General features: G+C 49.5%; 1 protein-coding gene across 1 annotated transcript in view; it reads right to left on the bottom strand.

The window, feature by feature from the left end:
- Positions 1-21,715, bottom strand: part of SNTG2 (syntrophin gamma 2) — a 176,464-nt gene that overhangs the window by 26,209 nt on the left and 128,540 nt on the right. Inside the window, exon 15 of the mRNA XM_040623084.1 lies at positions 13,755-13,955. Coding sequence (XP_040479018.1) covers positions 13,755-13,955 — 201 coding nt within the window. The remainder of the gene's footprint in view (positions 1-13,754; positions 13,956-21,715) is intronic.

A 21,715-nucleotide genomic window follows, 5' to 3' on the forward strand; every position in this document is an offset into this window, starting at 1 on the left:
AACAGCAGGCGGGAGCAGGCGGGAAGGCGCACCGTTGCTGGTACTGTGTGCATGGCAGCTTGCTCCGATGGAAATTTAATTGCCTAGAAAAGTCCACAATTTGTTCTCTTTCCAGCGTTCGTCATGAGGACGGTAACTTGACGCTCAGGAAGAGGCCTGGGAGCAGCGGACGGACCGTGATCCCTCACTGCGGCAAGCACACAGCGAGGGCCGGTGTTCTCCTCTCCCCGGCACGCACTGTCTTGTGGCTTCCCTGTGAACGGCGCTGCTCGCCAGACTCCCTCGTCCCCTGCACTCTGGGCGGGTCCCCAGGCAGCGCCCCACGGAGCAATGTGCCGAGCAGCACCAGCTGGGAAATGGCCGACTTCTGCGGAGACCACTCCGTTCTCCTCTGTGTATGTTTTGAATGGTGAGAGACGTCTAGCACAGGTGAAATGCTGAGCAGAAGTCCCAGGCCTGTTCTCAAAGCAATCTTTGGAGAGACCCAGACTCTCGTCCCCGGCAAGACGGCTGCACTGAGGGTCAGGCGAGCAGGTGCGTCTCCCGTGCCCTGCCCACACACCTGTTGGAGAACAGGCCGCTTCGATCAGCCCCAAACATCTTGGGTTCATCGAGTCAGCTACATCCACGGACCCCTTACCCTGAGAAAGAGCAGAGGCTGCTGGGGAATGCGATGCCTGCACGCAGCTACTTCTGGGAGCAAGGAGCAGAGAGGCCGTGTGGGGAACACTCTTCCTCGGAGACGCTAACAAGCACACCGCACATGTCCAGGAGGTGTTTGACCTGCATGACTTACAAATAAAACAGCACTTTAGTCACACACACAAATTGTCAAATATGTCACAAATGTGGATACAGTTTTTGGAATTAATGATTTCATGGACAGGGCTTTCATATTCTACTTGTTCATAAAGACACTTTTAAGTGAAATTTGAAAAGATAGACCCAGTTTAGTGTTGCTTCACTCAAAAATACGTAACATTCTTTTTTCGGGATCTGCACATAAACTCAGAAAGAAACTGGTTCGGAGTCTTTGTCCAGAAGGAACTTGATGAGAATGTGTCTTATTTTTGGGTCCTATTGCAGGTTTTCTGGAAGACATCTGGCCTGTGGTGCCGTGTGCAGGAGACTCTGGGGTCACAGTGAGAAGCCGGGGCAGGAGCTCACTGTCCCTGAGTGTGAACTCTCCAAAGATGGACGCCAGATGCGGGGGCGCGTTCCCGGTCGGACCTTCGACCGCCTTCCGTCTGCACAAGGGAGGCAGACTGGGGAGAGCAAACGTGAAAATGCCCACAATCTGTAAAGCTGGTGCGGCTCTCCCCTCCCTGGGAATGCTCCAGGAAGGGCTGCATGAAGCCCCGTAACAAATCCAGAGGCAGAGACAGAACGGGCAGGCACAGCACTGAGCTCCACTTAATTAAATTAAGCTGTAAGGGATTTTAGAGAAATGAAGTACTCTGGCATCTTTCTGCGAAATCTTCAGAAAAGCTCATTTGTACCAAGAAAATGCTAAGTAGCACTCCTCACAATTACACTATGTTGCCTATTCACTCTGGAGACTGGCAAGCATTTACCATGGAAATGACTTGGCTCAGAGTTTTAAAAACACAGTTTTCGTTGAGGGCACAGCTCCGATGGTCTGGCCATGTGACTGTATTTCAGATCTGTGTGTTCAAATAGCCGGTGACGGGATGCCATGTGTAGAGTGGGCACACTGGGGCAGCCGTGCAGGGGCGGATGGGTGAGAGCCCTGACCTCCAGCTGGCTCTCGGAGCTGGAGGACACTGGATGTGGGGAGTAGTGAGGTGGGGTCTGCCCGCCCTCGGGGAGGGGCAGGTGTGGTAGCTTGGGCAGGGGTCGCAAGAGCTGCCCAGGACACTCGGCTGGCATCCTGCGAGGACCAGGGGTTGTTCCCCCTCTGCAGCAGTGCCCGTGAGCTCGAGACCCAGAGCTCCTGGTAGCTTAGCTACCGACCTCCTGTGGCCACTTCCATCTTCTCATCAGTGCTTTGTGCCTCTCGACTATTCTCTAAGCTTAATTTGGCAAGTAGTTGTGTACTGTCTTCGTAGTAAAGGGCACCTGTAGGAGCAAAGGGAGCTCAATTTACTTCGATAAATAAAAGTAGCGCTAACACCAGGACATGCTGGCATCTCTTCTCTGTCCCCTGCATCAGTAACGGGAAGTCCACTCAGAAAGCACAGGCTGCCAGAGGACATCGCAGTGAGTGAAGTGCTGAAGGCGGGAGGCTTACGTTGAGTCGCACTGAACCAGCATTTGCAAACACAGAAGCTGCTTCTTGTGCTGGGTGGAATGGGGGGATTAAAATGGAGTGTTCATGGAGTCCAGCTCGAAGCCTGGCATTCTAAATACACTGGGTGCATTTCTGATTCAAAAACAAGCAGTAGCATTGCCTCAGATCGACAATGTTCCCAACTGAAAGACTGAGGAAGTTGATAATCATAAGTGAGGTGAACACACGAGGCTGTGGCGCATGTGGTAACAATGCCGCACCAGTACCTGCAGTAACGATACCATACCTGTACCCGCAGCAACAATGCCGCATTGGTACCCACAGTAACGATACCGCACCGGTACCTGTAGTAACGATACCACACCGGTACCCACAGCAACAATGCCGCACCAGTATCCACAGTAACGATGCCACACCGGTACCCGTAATAACGATACCACACTGGTCCCCGTAGTAATGATGCCACACCGGTACCTGCAGCAACAATGCCGCACCGGTACCTGTAGTAATGATACCATACCAGTACCCATAGCAATGATGCCACACCGGTACCCACAGCAACACTGCCGCACTGGTACCCACAGCAACAATGCTGCACCAGTACCTGCAGTAACGATGCCACACCGGTACCCGTAGTAACGATGCCACACTGGTCCCCATAGTAATGATGCCACACCGGTACCTGTAGTAATGATACCATACCAGTACCCATAGCAATGATGCCACACCGGTACCTGTAGTAACGATACCACACCGGTACCCGTAGTAACAATGCCACACCAGTACCTGTAGTAACGATACCACACTGGTACCTGTAGTAATAATACCACACCAGTAATGAATGGAAATGTCTTTGTTACATCCCTACATACCTCAGACGTTCCTGGCAAACCACCTGTATATGTTCGTATATGTTCTCTCTGGAAAAGAGAATGACATGCTCCTTTCTGGAAAAGGACTGGGAAAAGGACTATGGGAAGGTCATTTCCTGTAGTCCTATGAAGTCCAACAGGTGAGGCTGGTATGCATTGATAAACACATCTATATTAATACTTAATGTATTTTTTTTTAAAGATTTCATTTATTTATTCGACAGAGATAGAGACAGCCAGCGAGAGAGGGAACACAAGCAGGGGGAGTGGGAGAGGAAGAAGCAGGCTCCTAGCGGAGGAGCCTGATGTGGGGCTCGATCCCACAACGCCGGGATCACGCCCCAAGCCAAAGGCAGATGCTTAACCGCTGTGCCACCCAGGCGCCCCAAACTTAATGTATTTCTGATGATTCGGGAACGGGCAGTCCCAATCAGACCAGAAGTTAGTATGTCAGATTTTTAGAGTTTGGAAACTGCTTTTCTTTAGAGAACAGTAGCCACATGTTGAGCCACCAAGACCTGTTCCTGTACTACAGGCCTGAGGGAGGTAGTAACAGTCGTGGTGGGTGGGAGTGCGACCGACGACGGGACAGGCCGGATAACTTCCCACGTCTCTCTCCAGAGGCTGATTCTGTTCTGTCGTGTCTCCCAGCTGGGCCCCCGGACCATGGGTCAGCGATTCCAGCACTCTGTTCTGAGGTGTGACCATGCAGGACACATGGACCCAGGGACGCATCTCACCCTTCCTGGCAGCCACAGTGTGTGGGGGGCAGCAGAACAGGTGCATGGGATTCTGGGTTTCTGTGATGCACACAGCGACCACCTTGCACAGCTGTGTATGCACAGGCTACACTGATCAGCGGGGCACCTGCCGTGGATCCGGAACACCTGTGGCCCCACCCAAAGAAAAGCTCTGGGAACTAGCTGATTTCATCTTTCCTCTTCGGGCAGGAACATAGGGCCTCGGAGATTCTGGGCCAATTCCCCCAAGGTCACGGCCAGTCCAGGATGCATTCCAACACTGGTCCTCCCGACATTAAGCAGAAATTCACCGTCTTCCCCGTACAGGATGCAGACTCCCACACCTGAGACTGTGCCTTCGGTCCGTTGTCGATCTTACTATTATTATTACTCACAAGCAAGCATGCTGCCCCAAAGCAAAGTGCGTTCCATTAAAATACAGGTTTTCATCGTCTCTTACAAAAAAGGCATAAAATACTAAAAAGTAGTTTACAAATTGTAAAATTCAGGAAAAAGACTAAAAAGCCATTGAAGAAAGAACTTATTTTTAACAAGGCAGAGATGAGGCATCACAGACCCAGGCCATCCTTGTCAACAGGCTACTGTGGCACCCACACCATACCCCCCCCCCAGCACCCTCACAGGTCACCGCAGCCCTGGGGGCCCACCAGCTGTTTCGGGTTATCTGCCACTGAGGTCCTGGAGGCCACAGCCAACGTAAGCACACTTACCCGGATGCCGTCTCTCCTTGTCCCCGTTGTCCCGAGACGTGCAGCAGGTGTGTCCCCTGTGTCCCTGCTCCCTTTCCCCAGACCCTCACGGTCTGCATGCGGACACGTGTATGCCACACGCACACGGACTGGCTGCCGTCAAACACAGACAGCATACTGATAGGAGGACGGTGCCGACACACTGACATGGGATGGATGCTGTGGCAGGCTGAGTGAAGGCCCCCAGCACCTGTGAACAAGTTTCCTTAGGTGGCAAAAGGGATGTGGCAGATGGGACAAAGGAAGGACCCTGCGATGCAAGATGATCCTGGATCTCCCTCATCAAGCTGCATGAGACCTGGAAGTGCAGGGCTTCTTTCCACCTGGTCTGAGCGCCATGCCTTGGAGGAAGGGCACGGGGAGGGTGGCCAGCCCTGAGAACATGGTCTGAGCCTGGGGCGGTCGGCTCTGAGGACAGGGGCTGGGGCTGGGGCGGCGGCTCTGAGGACGGGCCCGGGCACAGGCTGGTTCCTGTGCCGGAGGCAGACGCCCCTTGCCCTCCAGAGGGAGCTGTGTCAACAGCTGGATCTTGGCCACGAGAGACCCCGTTGGGCTGTGGGATGGTTACCCCACTAAGGCTGCAGGGCTCTGTCTCTGCAGCAGCGCGGAGTTGATGCAAATGCTCCAGGTATTTGGCTGCATTTGACTGGACGCTTCTGCATCCAATTTTTCTGTGACTTGCAGCAAATTCACCACCTTCTCCTCTCCCAAGGTCAGCTGAAAATAACCTGTTTTCTTGGCCTCATCCTTGAGCAGATGTGTCCCGCTTCATTTCACCTTCCCAAACCATTTCGCAGGAGCGGCACTCCGGGAAGCTCCCACCGTGGCTCAGGCCACGAGCTCCCAGTGGCCATCGGTGTAGACGGACGCTGGCTTCTGCCAAGTTACCCTGCTGAGTGGGAGGTGGCGCTGGCTGGAAGCTCTGGTGCGCTCACCATCCCAGGACGCGCCAGCATCGGCCAGGCTCAGGGACATGACCCTCAGTTAGGGACGAGTGCAGCTGGACAGAAAGTACTCACAGACGCTGGGGTCAGGCTCCGCACACTTCCTGCCAGCCCACACGGGCGTTTGTGTCCGTGCATAGCCCACGGGTGCAGAGCAGTTAGTCGTGTGCATGTGGGTTTGAAGACACAGAATGACACGCATCACACGTGCGGTTTGTGTAACAGCAACAAGCCTAACAGAAATGGATGTATTAGTGTGGCACGAGTTAGATCCTTCTAGAAAGTTTGTACATGAGCGTATCAAGTTCAACTGTGAGGCCACTAGTGAGTCTAGTACAGAGACTGTCCAACCAAGTAACAATTTGAAGGAAAAGTGGTCATGAGTCCCGTGTGACGGCCCCACCGCTTCTTGTAAGGAGAGGTGCAAAGATGCTTGGCAGGAGTCGTCGAGGGGCTCCCAGCAGAGGCCAGGCCCTCCAGGTCGTTTGTGGGAATGCTGCGTATTTAAGGGTAAAGAGTAATGAACATAAGCTGTGCAAGCAGACTGAGGGTTTTCACTGGAATCCGGCAGCCAAACCACCAGTAAGTGGGAATTGCAACGGGCTTCCTGCACTTAACGAAAACAGTCTGAAACTTCATTGTGTAATTAAACTGGTGCTTCTGGTAATGGACCAATAATTACCTTTTAATGATCCCATAAATCTATTCTAATCCAGGTGCTATTTAATATTTCATCTGATTGTCTCTTAGGTCCTCTGGGTATGTTTTTCCAGGAGAAATTATAGAGCCTATCTGTACTGCTCCACACGGTGTTCCAAAACTCTCACTGATGTCAGTGCTTTGTTTTTAATAACTCAAGCTTGGGATTTCTTAAAAATGTATCTGGAAGATTAATGTTAGCATTTAAGGAAATTATGTTGTACATCTTTCAATGTCAAGTGCTTTATAAACATCAGTTCATTAGATTTCCTAACAGCATTCCAAGAGAAAATGGTAATCACGTTAGGAAGAAGGAAACCAATGATCAAGAAAGTCACACGACTTATTCAAGGTTACTTCACAGTCCTTACAAATTCAAAAAACATTAAAAAGCAGCGCATCTGTCACATGGGTGCCCACATACCCAGCTTAGGGCTGGCGAGAACGCCTTCGTAATGTCCCGTTCCCTGTGATGCCCAGGGAACAGCACCTCTGAGACCCTGCCTCGCAGCTGCCAGCCGGGCGGGAGGGAAGCTCAGGACTGGCTGGCCCGACCCCCGGGGGGGGGCACGTTCCTGCGCCTCAGTTCCCAGCTGAGGACATCTAGGAAAGTACGCAGCGCGTGGGGGATGCTCCACAGAGTGACTGAGGGAACCTCACCTGGTGACAGGAACGACACAACCACAGCCAGAAACTGACAGAAGCAAACAGGCTTCAGAACAAGCAGAACAGCCCATCTGTACGTCGCACTTACGGAAAGAGTCTCAAACCCTTCCTGGTGTTGTCTGCTCGTGTGACAACACCCTCACCGGTGCTGGCCCCGTTTTCTGGCGCCCAACTGGCCAGAGGAGGAGGCAACCACAAAAGAGGAGTGACGCTCTTGGAGGTGATGAATGCGAACTCTAAAATGAGATCCAACGGTGGGCCCCTGGGTTGGGGACCATGTGGCGCCCCAGCAGGATCATGTGCTAAGGGAGGCGGAATGACGGATTATTGTGCCCAGTTGCCCCAACATGAGGTTAAGCGGGTGACGTGCGGGTGACATTTTGGAATTTACGCATCTGTAAGTAATTCCAGATGTGGCTGCAACTAAAAGGGACACCTCTAGGTTTTCTCCAAAATGTGCTGATTGATGACATTTAATAAGTGAAATATTCATGGTTTTAATAATGTCATCTGTAAATCAAATTCATGTCACCAAGTGTCAGAGGGAGTGTTACTGATTGGAAACCATCTCACCCGGTTTCTGACTGGGTTGTCATGCAGGGGGCCTCCCGGGTATGGCCAGGCACTGTCCAGCCCAGTCTGCTCCAAGCTTCCTTCTGTGAGGACAGCCCTGGCCTTGCCCTTCCCCACCTCACAGCCTGACCTGCCACACAGGAACTCCTCCCATCACGGATGAGTGCACCAGCAGCCCTTCCTTTCCTTGTTTGCCGGGACAGGCCGACTCACCGTGGAGCCCAGCCTGGGGCTCACAGACGGGGTGGACCCACTCTGCATCCAGGTGGCTCTCCTGCACGGGTGACACAGGGAAACGGCAAAGCAGAAAGCTTTCAAAGACGACACAGGACAGAACGTCCCTGATCTGGAATGAGCCCTCGAGATCTTAGAACCGACACCAAGAACACAGCCATAAAAGAAATCCATAAATCGGACCGCATCAGAATTAAAACGTTTGCTGCGTGAATCACACAGAATGTACTGATCGACTGTCACGCTGAGTGTCTTCCCTACTGTTCGCTCTTCTCCCTGCTGGAGAGCACCCCACTATGCTGACGTACCAAATATTCCATCGGCCCCACGCTGACGGACAGGTAGGTTGTTCGGATTTGGGTAGTAGCGGCTATGACGGCTTTTGTGCACAACAAGGCGAGGAGGGCACATCCGCGTCTTAGGGTGGCTGGGCATTTCAGTGCAAGGACCTGCCAGACCGGCCACGCCAACAGCGTGCCGGGGGGCCTGTTCCTCCATTCTCACCTACATGCGGTACCTATCGTTTGTCTTTTAAATTTCTGTCGTGCTAACAGGCGTGCTGTGGTGCTCACGGTTTCGATTTGCACTTCCCTAATGATCTGAGAGTATTCTCATGTGATGATTTCCTGTCTATATATCCTCTCTCATGCAGGGTTTACTCAAATATTTTGTTCCATGTTTGCGCTGGTTTGCTTGTTCTTCTTATTGAGCTTTGAGATCTCTTTATATATTATAGATCCAGGCCCTTTATGAAATCTACGCCTTGCCAATATTTCCTCCCACACTTTGGCATCTTTTTCATGTTTCTTAACAGTTATCTTTCATCTAAGAGCAGGTTTTTTATATGGATGAAGTCCCCAAATTATCTTTTTAAATTTCTTTTACATGGATTGTGGTTTGGCTTTTGTATCTGAGAAATGTTTGCATCACTAAAGGTCACATAGATTTTACCTAGTATTTTCTTCTTGAAGTTTTATAGTTCTATGACCCATTTTGAGTTATTATTTACAGATGGTGTGAGGTCCAATTATTCCAGCGTGGTTTGTTCCAGAGACTTCATTCCCCACTGACTCACCGTCCGCGTCTGTCGAACAACATTGTCTGTGCGGATCTGCTTCTGGACTCCGCCCCTTGAAACCTGCTCGTCTGTCTTTGTGCCAACAGCGCGCGGTCACAACTACTCCACAATCTCCATTATTTTTGAAATCAGGTGGTGTCGGTCATTCAATTTTGTTCTTCTTTTCCGAAGTTATTGAAGATATACTGAGTCCTCTGCATTTCTAACATGAATTTGAGAATCACCAGTCCCCCTCCACATAGAAGCTGAGGGGACGTTACTGGCATCTGTTGTACAGATTGGTCATCGTGGACATTGACATTAGTAGGATTCTGACCCGTGAACAGTCTGGCTCTCCGCCTACCCAGCTTTCCTTACTCTCCCTAAAGCAATGTTTTGTAGTTTTCTGTTACAAGTCTTCTGCATCTTTTCAGGTTTATCCAAATTATCTCATATTTTTCTATGCTGTTATATTTTTGTTTGTTCCTTGTATCAGGAAATAGAATTGATTTCTGTATACTGATCTTGTATCTTGCAACCTTTTCCTTTAGCCGAACTCACTTTTCTTATAGATTCCATCTGAGTTTCTATTGAAAACATCATGAAATCTGTGGATAAAGATGGTTTTACTTTTTCCTTTCTAATCTTGATGTCTCTTATTACATTTTCTTGACTGGTGGCCCTGGCTAGAGCCTTCAGTCAAGTGTTAACACAAGTAATGACAGGAGATACTCTGCCTTATGCTCAGTCTTGGGGGAAAGTGTTTAGTCTCTCACCATTAAGTAGGATGTTACCTGTGGGCACTTTTGTAAGTGACGAATGCCTTTTTATCAGGTTAGGGAAAATTTCTTCCACACCTTCTTTGCTGTTATGATGCTGGATTTTGTCAAATATTTTCCTGGGTCTACTGAAATGATGATTTGATTTCTCTCTTTTAAACTGTTAGCCTGATAGACTAAATTGATTGATTATAAGACCAACTGTATATTCCTGAAACGCTGCCCCACCTGCAAGTGACAGCATGGGATGAGTGACCCCTAAGCGCGGCTGGAATTGGAAGATCCCCCGTTAGAAGGACACGACGTCTGGGAACACAGGGAATCATGACTGAGGTAAACCTTCACGGACGTCGTTACACTCCTGTGACATAGATGTCACTTCATTTCTTTGTATACGGCACCAGCGAGAACAGCTGAGTCAACTTGAAATAAACCAGTCACCAATCCCACTGTCGCCAGCTGGTAACTGCTTCCTCTGAGCGCTAAATTTCTTGAGGTGTCCACCCCTCTTCCACCCTGGAGAGACTAACCGCACCCCAGGCCCCAGAGTGGACACTGGTCAGCAGACAGTGTTCCCTGACAAGCATGTTAATTCACTGGGTTCAAGACCTAATCTAGCAAAATCAGACCGAAGGAGTGACCCTCTGATCATCCCACTGCTGGGAGAGAGGTGCCCTCCTCCAGGGAAGATGAACGGAAGGCCCGCTGCATCCTGCAACCAGGAGGGGACGTGTTCTAAGCAAACACCTGAACCTCCCAGCTCAGCTGGGTGGAGATAGGAAGAGCTGGTGTGTCTGTAGGAAGCCCCGTTATCAGGACGGTAACAGTCCCAGTGTGTTGCAGTGCGAGGCAGGAGATCTCTGCCACTGTTGCCACAGGCAGCCGGCCAGGTGCAGAGACGTGACACGGCATGCTGCTATGAGGACAGAGATTTTTTGTTTTTCTTAAATTCTAAGAAGGTATTGCTGCTATAAATAAATAAAAAATAGATGAATTGATGTGGATAAAATGCACATTTTGCACATTACAAAGCACTATATGCACGTGATAAATATATTTTTAGTAAGAAAAAATGGTGCTGACATAGGTATAAAACCATCTGAAGAATGTACAACAGGACACCCGCCCTTGCACCTGAGCCTGGGGATGGTGCGGCATGCACGACTGGGGAAGTTCTTTTTTAGTTTAGTGTTTGTTTGTTTTTTTTCTTTTTGGAGAGAGACAGAGAGGGAACACATGAGTGTGAGTGGCGGAGGAGGTGTGGGGGGGACCCCCAAGCAGACTCCTGCTGAGTGTGGAGCCCGACGTGGGGCCCGATCCCACGACCCTGAGATCGTGACCTGAGCCGAAATCAAGAGTCGGACGCTGAACTGAGCCCCCCAGGCACCCCACTGGGGAAGTTCTCTATTCGGTCGTGCGTGTGTAGGACACCTGGACTTAGGTGCCTGCAGGAGATCTGTAGTACAGGTATAAATTAAAATATTATTAGTTTAGTATCACTGAGTTAGAGCTGGGCAGGAGGCAAGCACCCGGTCTCTACACCGCTGAGCCCAGATAAGGTGCACTGAGAAACTACTGGGGAGAAACATGCCCTGAGTTTAAACCCAGAGCTTTCTTTTGGAAATCCTTACAGTGAAGCACGAAGAAGGAAGTTAATGCAGGAAACCAGCGGCCTGCAGCCTGCTGAACACAGAGAAGGAAAACCAATGTCGTTCGTCCACATTACAAACGTGTAAACTTTCTTGAGTTGTAAAGCTGGGATCTTGGGCTAGGGTCAAGTCACAGGAGAGAAGCTGCTGAATCTAGCAGACACAGGGATGGGGGTGGCAGCACGAGTCGATCAAGAAGCCCGCCCACCCTGGGCAGCTGCTCGCACACCCCCTCCCCTGTGCCGGTGGCAGCGTGTTGCAGGAGAGAACATGCTTTCGGCACAGAGACCCTGGGGTAGAGCTGGCCACTGGTCACGTGGATCATCTCCAGGTGACCCTGGAGGGGCCGCTCAGCCCTTGCAAACTGAGTCTTCTCCTCAGTGAAAGGAAAGAGAAAACAGTATCACATCTTAGATTTACTTTAAAAGACTAGCAGTGCGTACAAACGGCACATGGCTTGGCACGGAGAGCACATTCAAGTTGACATAACTTCCATAATGGCTCTGGTGCGCATACTCCAATCCTTAATTTGCAGATTCAGTAAAGGAGTTTGGAGAACCATTTTGCCCACGTTCACGGAGGGAGAAAATGGTCAGGATAGGACTTGATCCACCACCTTCCAAAGTACATCCTCCTTCCTTCCCACCTCTGAGTCCAGAAAACCAAGAAATCAGGACAGAGGCTCTGGCACTGAAGCCAGCACCTAGGAGTGAGGAAACCCGCAGGAGCGGGTCTTGGAAAGGTCTCAAGTGGGCATGAGGATTCTCAGATTTGGGAGGCCCTGGGTGACGTCTCTCCTGAGCAAGGAGACCCCCACCTCTGCAGGAGCACCTGCTGCACAAGCCAGCCTGTTGTTCACATCAGCAACGGTCACCGTCAACGACCACACTCATCCTCACCCCCTGCACCCACCAGAGATCCTCGTTGTCTCAATCCTGGATTACTGAAAATACTTCCCCCAGAGCCTGCCGGGCACACTGCCCCCCATGTCCTAATCCAGACATCACATCCTCCCTTCTACAGATCCCCCGGGCCTTCTCCCTCCTTCCTACTTGCCCCAAATACTAAGGACTCTGCAAAGGGAGCAGCCACTTCGTCTGGAGGGATTTCGGGCTATGAAAGCACCAGTGACCCCATGCCTGCCCCTTTGCTCTGGACACAAGGAAGGCAGGAGAGAGAACGGCATCCACCCAGGATGGCTGCGACCCCCGTTGTGTTACGACGGGCACCGGATGAGCAGGGCCCGCAGCCTCCCTGCACTGTGGGACGTCATGGTGTGTCTCCTGGAAGGCATCTGAGGTGCTTCCTTCCCGCAGAGGCTCGAACGGCCCCCACCCTGCAGCACAGCCAGACACCGTGGACACCAGGCAGAGGGAGAATACCCTCTCCTCTCCATCTTCTGGTGCTGGGGTGTCATGCTCATCTGAGGTAAGAACAGAGACTTCACCTCGGCCAACAGGGGCTGTCACTCGAGCTCTGGTACTTCTGAGGTGTTCAGCGGCGTCTGAACTGCTGACGGCCACTAGGCATCCAAGCAAGTCCCTGAGATCAGGGAGTCAGTATTTGGTGCTCAAGACCCTTCCACACCCGCCTCCAGCAAGCAGGTTATTGTGAGAATCAGAACCTAATTCCAGGACGCACTGCCCCACTCAGGACGAGGCTCATGGGAGAAACTGTGACGTTCAGTTTCCACGAACATCTGAGTGTGACGTCATCATGTGGACACACAGGTGGCGGTGAGGCTTAACCATTGGCAGGGAGGCCCCCAGGCCTGGGCGGCCGAAGCAGCAGCCAGGAGAGCAGACGGTAGCACAGGGTTGTCCCACTCCAAACACACGTGTCTGAGGAAAGTGGCGGTCTCTGTGCTGAGTTCATGGCCTTAGGGTTACAGATGCGAGGCCGGACGAGCTCAGCGCTGTCAGGTGGCTAAGTCCGCTCCCTAATGCATCACTTCATTGATTTCCTGCCTCTGGTGTGTAGGGTGGCCTCCCCATGAAGGGGATCCCACTATTCATGACCGTGAGGGTTGAAATACCTTCTTCCTGATGCTTTCCACTGACACAGTCAAACGTGAGAGTGATTTACCTGCTGTCCTGAGAAGCGCTGTTCTATACTCTGGATCGCTAGGACGCAGAGGAAGGGCCACTGAGTGCTTTCACGTGACAAACGTCCAGGTGACTTCACGGCAGATTACTCACTCACAGTTTGCAGAGAACAGTCTGTGGGAACCTCACTAATCGGGAATGTGGGCATGCTGTCCCTCGAGCCCTGTGAAGGGAAGTGACTGGCTCTCTGCACATTACATGCAACATGACGGAGATGAAAACCCCCTCGCTCCTCCCCGTCATGACCCCTGTCACCTGCCAAACACACTGAGTAGGGAGGTCGTTTGGACCTGGTGACCCAGGTGAGCACGCTCAACTTTAAAAGATTCATTTTTTTTCTGGAACATGGCTGGGCACCGAACTGCAATGTCAGGCATCCACACACATTTCCCATCAGACGCTGGGAGTCGCTTACCCCGGTTCTCTGAACTTCCATGAAAGTAGCTCTTTGGAAAGACCTCTCCCACGTGGCCAGCTCACTCCCCAGCTCCACGCTGAAGATGCGACTCTGGCCGTGGCTGACCAGGACGCTGAAACAGTAGGGCTGAGGGTCCTCGAAGCCGTGTGGCCCCAGGCCCAAGTCCGTGTGCAGCCAGCAGTCCTCTGAGAGCCACAACTGGAAAACAGAGTGGGCAGCGTGTTAGCGCAGGTCGGGGGTACCCACCGAGGGCCAGGGCCCCACGCCGTTGACGCCCAGGAGCCGCCAGGACCGGGACATGGCTGCCAGCCCGCGGGGGACCGCTGTGACCCCAGCCGGCTGCACCTGGAGGCACATTCAGGAGCAGGCCATCCTCCGACATAGCTCCTGGGGAAAGAAGCCCCAAATAAACATGATTTTAAGTAAATTACAGTCAGAAGCTCCTTTCACTTAAAATTCTGGTAACCACAGCTTCTGCTTCAATGTTTCCCTTGAAAGGTAAAATCATGAGACTTTTGTGCTCCGGACTGGCATAAAAACAGCCAACAATGAAAACAACACAGGTGTGAACCAGGAGTCACCATGAGCTCCCAGGGCACTGCAGGTACTTCCCCACCACAACGTTCTGCACCGAATCAGAGGACCCCGCTCACAATACCTCAGCCCAGGATTTACAAATGTGAACCCAGACGTCCTGACTGCATAGAATGAACATTTTATTTATTTTATTTATTTTTTAAAAAGATTTTATTTATTTATTTGACAGAGAGACAGCCAGAGAGAGAGGGAACACAAGCAGGGGGAGTGGGAGAGGAAGAAGCAGGCTCCTAGCGGAGGAGCCTGATGTGGGGCTCGATCCCATAACGCCGGGATCACGCCCTGAGCCAAAGGCAGATGCTTAACAACTGAACCACCCAGGGGCCCCAGAATGAACGTTTTAAAAACACCCTCAAGAGCAAAGGTCAAAGCAGAGTGACCCTGTGGATGCCGTGGGCTCTGGCTGTGATATCTGCACTTCTTCCCTGAGTCCTTTACAGACACAGCTAAGCAATGGGTCTCAGAGATCCGGTGAGCAGACAGCAGATCTCGGAGATCTCACTCCAGGTTATGCAGGTCTCAGAGATCCGGTGAGCAGTGGTGTGGGTGGCGGGGCGGTGCCTGGTTGTGTCTGCCCTCCTTGCCTTCGAGGCCTGCGCCGCCCACATCTGCCCCTCATCCGCGCTCTCCACGTGCACACGCGCACACACCCCAAAGCGCCCACACTGAGCTCTGCCCCATGCTGTTCCTCTGTGTGGACTCTGCCAGCACCGCCTCGTCCAGTGAAGAGGACAGAGGGCAGACATCATCGCCAAGGATGCCGGGCGGCCTGCAGGACTGTGATGTTTACCACCGCTCAGGTGTGGCAATAGAAACTGATAATCTGAATAGGCCAATAACCAGTAATAAAATTGAAGCAGTCATCAAAAAACAAGAGTCCAGGGCCAGATGATCTCCCAGCAGAATTCTACCAAACATTTAAAGAAGAAATAATACCTATTCTCTTGAAGCTGTTTCAAAAATATAGAAACAGAAGGAAAACTACCAAACTCATTTTGTGAGGCCAGTATTACCTTGATCCCAATACCAGACAAAGACCCCATCAAAAAGGAGCATTGCAGACTGATTTCCCTGATGAATATGGAGGCCAAAATTCTCAACAAGATCCTAGCTAATAGGATCCAACAGTACATTAAGAGGATTATCCATCATGACCAAGTGGGATTCATCCCTGGGATGCAAGGGTGGTTCAACATTCGCAAATCGATCAGCGTGATAGATCATATCAACAAGAAAAGAGTCAAGAACCATATGATCTTCTCAGTTGATACAGAAAAAGCATTTGACAAAACACAGCATCCTTTCCTGATTAAAACCCTTCAGAGTGTAGGGATAGAGGGTACATTCCTCAATTTCATAAAAACCATCTATGAAAAGCCTACAGTAAATACCATTCTCAATGGGGAAAAGCTGAAAGCCTTTCCCTTAAGATTAGGAACACGACAAGGATGCCCACTCTTGCCATTATTATTCAACATAGTACTAGAAGTCCTTGCAACAGCAATCAGACAACAAAAAGGGATCAAAGGTATCCAAATTGGCAAAGAAGAAGTCAAACTGTCTCTCTTCGCAGATGACATGATACTCTATATGGAAAACCCAAAAGAATCCACTCCTAAACTATTAGAAGTTCTAGAGCAATTCAGTAATGTGGCGGGATACAAAATCAATGCTCAGAAATCAGTTGCATTTCTATACACGAATAATGAGACTGAGGAAAGAGAAATTAGGGAATCGATTCCATTTACAATAGCACCAGAAATCATAAGATACCTACAAATAAACCTAGCCAAAGAGATAAAAGGATCTATACTATAGAAACTACAGAACACTTATGAAAGATATTGAAGAAGACACAGAGAGATGGTAAAACATTCCATGCTCATGGATCAGAAGAATAAACATCATGAAAATGTCCATGCTACCCAGAGCAATCTACACTTTCAAAATGCCATCCCGATCAAAATACCAAAGGCATTTTTCAAAGTGCTGGAACAAATAATCCTAAAATTTGTATGGAACCAGAAAATACTCCAAATCGCCAAGGAATTGTTGAAAAGGAATTGTTGAAAACATGATGGGGGCATCACGTTGCCGGATTTCAGCTATACTACAAAGCTGTGATCACAAAGACAGCATGGTACTGGCACAAAAACAGACACATAGACCAATGGAACAGAATAGAGAACCAGAAATGGACCCTCGGCTCTTTGGGCAACTAATCTTTGACAAAGCAGGAAAAAAACATCCAATGGAAAAAAGATAGTCTCTTCAATAAATGGTGCTGGGAAAATTGGACAGCTATATACAGAAGAATGAAACCTGACCACTCTCTCACACCAGACCCAACGATAAACTCCAAACCTCCATGTGAGACAGGAATCCATCAAAATCCAGAGGAGAACATAGGCAGCAACCTCTTCGACACTGGCCACAGCAACTTCTTTCATGACACGTCTCCAAAGGCAAGGGAAACAAAAGCAAAAATGAACTTTTGGGACTTGGTCAAGATAAAAAGCTTTTGGGCGCCTGGGTAGCGCAGTCGTTAAAGCGTCTGCCTTCGGCTCAGGGCGTGATCCCGGCGTTCCGGGATCGAGTCCCACATCGGGCTCCTCCGCTAGGAGCCTGCTTCTTCCTCTCTCACTCGCCTGCTGTGTTCCCTCTCTCGCTGGCTGTCTCTCTGTCACATAAATAAATAAAATCTTTAAAAAAAAAAAAAAAGATAAAAAGCTTTTGCTCAACAAAGAAAACAGTCAACAAAACAAAGAGGCAGCCCACGGAATCGGAGAAGATATTTGCAAATGATACTTTAGACAAAGAGCTGGCATCCAAGATCTATAAAGAACTTCTCAAACTAAACACCCAAAAAACAAATAATCATGTCAAAAAATGTGCAGAAGACATGAACAGACAGTTCTCCACAGAAGACATACAAATGGCCAACAGACACATGAAAAAATGTTCAACATCATTAGCCATCAGGGAAATTCAAATCAAAACCACATTGAGATACCACCTTACACCAGTTAGAATGGCTAAAATTAACAAGACAGGAAACAACAAATGTTGGAGAGGATGAGGAGAAGGGGAACCCTCCTACGCTGTTGGTGGGAATGCAAACTGGTACAGCTACTTTGGAGAACAGTGTGGAGGTTCCTCAAGAAGTTAAAAATAGAGCTACCCTATGACCCAGCAATTGCACTACTGGGTATTTACCCCAAAGATACAGATGTAATGAAAAGAAGGGGTACATGCACCCCAATGTTCATAGCAACAATGTCCACAACAGCCAAACTGTGGAAGGAGCCGAGATGCCCTTCAACAGACGAATGGATAAAGATGTAATCCATATATACAATGGCATCTCACTCAGCCATCAGAAAGGATGATGACCCACCATTTGCATCGACATAGATGGAACTGGAGGGGGTTATGCTAAGTGAAGTAAGTAGAGCAGAGAAAGACAATTATCATATGGTTTCACTCTTATGTGGAACATAAGGAATAGCACAGAGGACCATAGGGGAAGGGAGGGGAATCCGAAGGGGGGGAAATCAGAGGGGGAGATGAACTACGAGAGACTCTGGCCTCCGGGAAACAAAATGAGGGTTTCAGAAGGGAGGGGGTGGAGGGATGGACTAGCCCGGTGAAGGGTACTGAGGAGGGCATGTATTGCATGGACCACTGGGTGTTACATGCTAACGATGAATCATGGAACACGACATCAAAAGCTAATGAAGTACTGTAGGGTAACTAACATATCATAATAATAATAAAACAATGACCTGAGGCTGTCAGGGTTCCTCATTGTGATTCTAAGATATTTTGATGCAGGCAGGCCATCCAGTGAAACCAGACACACCCCATTCACAGGTAACGTTCAAAGTTAACTCCCCAAATCGACATGAACGTGGTCGTTGGCCAAATGCTTCTTATGCTTTCTGGGCACAGGTGTGCAGGTAAAACAACAGGTGATGTGTGCAGGTGGCTCATGGGCTCTGGGGCTCCCCTGACTTCCCGATGGCCTTGCAGACGTCTCTGCAGCATTCCCCTCTGTGCTGTCCCCCTGCTGCTGGTCCCCAGTGGCATGGATTCCTGCACAGGGTCAGATGCCTCCTGGCTCACAGGTGTGCTCATGCATGTGCGTGTGCGTGTGAGTTGTGGCCTGTGCTCTGTGTTCCTCATTCTAAATGAATCCTGGGAACAGAGACCGCACCTGGATTTTAGAGGCCGCCCCCAACCCCAGATCCTTCACTTCAGCCCGGGAAACACAGGAACCGTTTTTATTTTCATAAATCAGGAATAGCAAGCAGCTTTTCAGAAATTCTGTAACTACTGAGCGTAACCGTCAAAGACTGATGGCCAAAGATCCCTCCAGAAGCCTCTGTGTGGTCATACCATCAGTGGGACAGCCAACCACGTTCCCCCCCCGTCACTGGGGATAACTGGGGAGCCTGTAGTTTCATAGGTTTGAGATCCGTCAAGACCTGAAACCTTTCTCTGCCAACTATTAGCTGTTGACCTCGTGCCGTTTACATCTCTCTGAGCCTGATTTTTTTTTTTTTTTAAAGATTTTATTTATTTATGTGACAGACAGCCAGCGAGAGAGGGAACACTGCAGGGGTTGTGGGAGAGGAAGAAGCAGGCTCATAGCGGAGGAGCCCGATGTGGGACTCGATCCCGGTACACCGGGATCACGCCCTGAGCCGAAGGCAGACGCTTTAACGACTGCGCTACCCAGGCGCCCCTCTGAGCCTGATTTTTAACTTCCAAATGCGGACCTAAGAAAGAGGCCGCAGAGGCAATAAATAAAGCTTGTGGCACACATGTCCTTAGCTCACACTAGGTCAGTATGCATTTGCACAAAAGCACGTTGTCTTTAAGGCAACCCTGAGCAGTGGGACAGTCAGCGTGAGCAAAGATCCAGCTCACCTTAAGTATTTTCACCCACATAGCGATCTGACTTTTGAAATACTTATTTAGAGCAGTTCTGAGGAGTGAGGTCACTTTTCAAGGAGTAACGTGTTTAGGACTCAAACCAAGGAGCTGAGCTTTGTATTTAAGAACAAATGGGAGGAACTAAAAATAGCTTTTGAACAACCTGAGAAATCCCAGGACAAAACATGAAAGGATTCCAGAGATGTCACTACTTTCTGTAACACAACTGCTCAGCCTCACAGTATTAATGTGATATAAGTGAACTTAGCTCTGTGTGTAGCACTTTCCCCAGTGTTCCCCTGCAGCTCCTATTGGAAACAATAATTCAGTCAATGTGAGGTCAGTGACTTGCTCTGAACACACAGTTCTGGGCTCCCCAGACCTCCTTCCCGGCTCTGGGGCCAGCCTCTTACCAGCAGAGCTCCTGCATTAGAAAACCTAATTATAAATCCCTTTGAGATGAAAATCCTGCTAGGATCCTGGGGCCATTTCCACAGCCCTGGTTGTCTTTCTCCGTTGTCTTTCTCAGGGACCTTGATGCAAACATCAAGGAATGTGGTGACCCTGCCTTCCTGCCAGGCAGGAGGCCCAGGTCCTGGGGTCGGCTCCCATTGGCAAAACTATAGCCTTCCCAAAGATGAAGACAGCTCAATTTTAATTTGGGTCCCACAGTTGGCCCAGGGCCCCTCTCCTGACCCCATTCCCAGCTCTTAGAGACCCCTGCCCTTTGCTGCAATGCAGCCGAGCCAAGCTCTCCCCAGCTGTTCCCTGCAAGTTCTCCTCTGACAGGAGGGACTTCAGGACATTCACTGAGGACCCCCTTCCCTGGGAATCCCAACTACAGAAACGCATTGTTTACTGGTCACTGGAAAGCAGATTTGAAAATTCTTAATACTCCTGAACATGATGTTTCAACGAGTGAAACAGAAGAGAATAGAAGATCAGCCGGAAGCCAAGCAAACCTGGGTCCCATCCGGCCTCCAGAGGCTGCGGGGACTGACTTAGCCTGTGCCTCTGAGCTCTGAGCTGCAGGGCAAGATAATGAGGACCAGCTCAGACATAGACGGAGTGTTCAGCAAGGCTCCCGGAGGCACTCCACTAAGGCAGACGTTACTATCTAGGTCCTCTGCCAAACGTATCAGTAAACTTAAGTTTACTGAACATTTTAAATCGAATATTCTCATGTTGAGAGGAAACAGGCATCTACGTTCCCGCAGGGTGCGCCTCACCGTTGGACGGCATCTTACTGGCCGCTCTCCGGGAGCTGTGCACGGTTTATGTCTCTTCTACAATCAGAGCTGACCAACGCAATTTTCTCACCTATCTGCTGATGAGAGCTGAAATAGAGAACAACAATTCTAAGACTCAGAAAAAGTACTTTTTAGACGGAAGAAAGTCAGAAAACAAAACTACAAAACTGAATTCCTGGACTACATATGGATGACTGTCCTTGGAAATGGTCATTATGAAACAATCATACAACGCTGAGCCCTGTGGGCCAGTTCTTAGGATAATCATACACTTACTTCAGTCTCTGAAAGATGAATTAAATGCTGATGGATAATTTTCAGCGTATGTGCGCAGGACGATTACCCACAACAACTAAAGGGGGACACCATTTTGTGAGATCACTGTGTAAGACTTCCAAATAAGTCACTTGGCCTGAAGAACACAGCCTCCTTTTTAAAACTGTTAAGTCTATGAAATGCCTTTACTGCTACCACTTGCCCCCTGTGGGTTTGACCTTGTGCCGTAGCCAGGCTCCTGCCTAATTTAATGGTTACATAATCACTTCATAACGTGTACTGACGAAAACTCTCCCTCAGTCTTCCTGGGAAACATGCTGGATAAAAACAGAAGCGGCTGTGTGGTGTACTAACGGAGCACCCTCGGAGACATCCTGATACCACAGCCACACCTCCGACGTGTGGAAAGCCATAAAAACGAGGTGATACAAAGGCCAAAAGGGGACAGTGAGGAGCCTTTGTAAAGAAAGGAGGAAAGACAACCGATCTTTCTATAAAATTCCTTTTTTGGAACATTGATGAATGAAAGTCTACACATGAGAACTTTCATGAGACTAGCTTCAACATAACGTTAGTTTTTTACCACTTTGATGATAGTATTATGGGAATGTGTCTCCCTCGTGTGTATTACTATTACACACAGCCTAAAATTCCAGATCTAAATTTAAAATTCTTTTTGAGGATATTTTCAATTTAAGGAGGCAAACCAAAATTTAAAAACATTACATTTTCATTCAAAATTTCTAATTTTTGATTAATGACTCCTTAGGGTCAAATTCTTGGAAAAAACACACTAAAAATTGCATTGGGTATGTTTTTAGCTTCCCACTCGGATTTGCATACTCCGACATGAGAAGGACACGGGGGTTCATATGCAGGGGACACTGCTGTCTAACA

Source organism: Ursus maritimus, unplaced genomic scaffold, assembly GCF_017311325.1.
Source record: "Ursus maritimus isolate PB19 unplaced genomic scaffold, ASM1731132v1 scaffold_6, whole genome shotgun sequence".
NCBI lineage: Eukaryota > Metazoa > Chordata > Mammalia > Carnivora > Ursidae > Ursus > Ursus maritimus.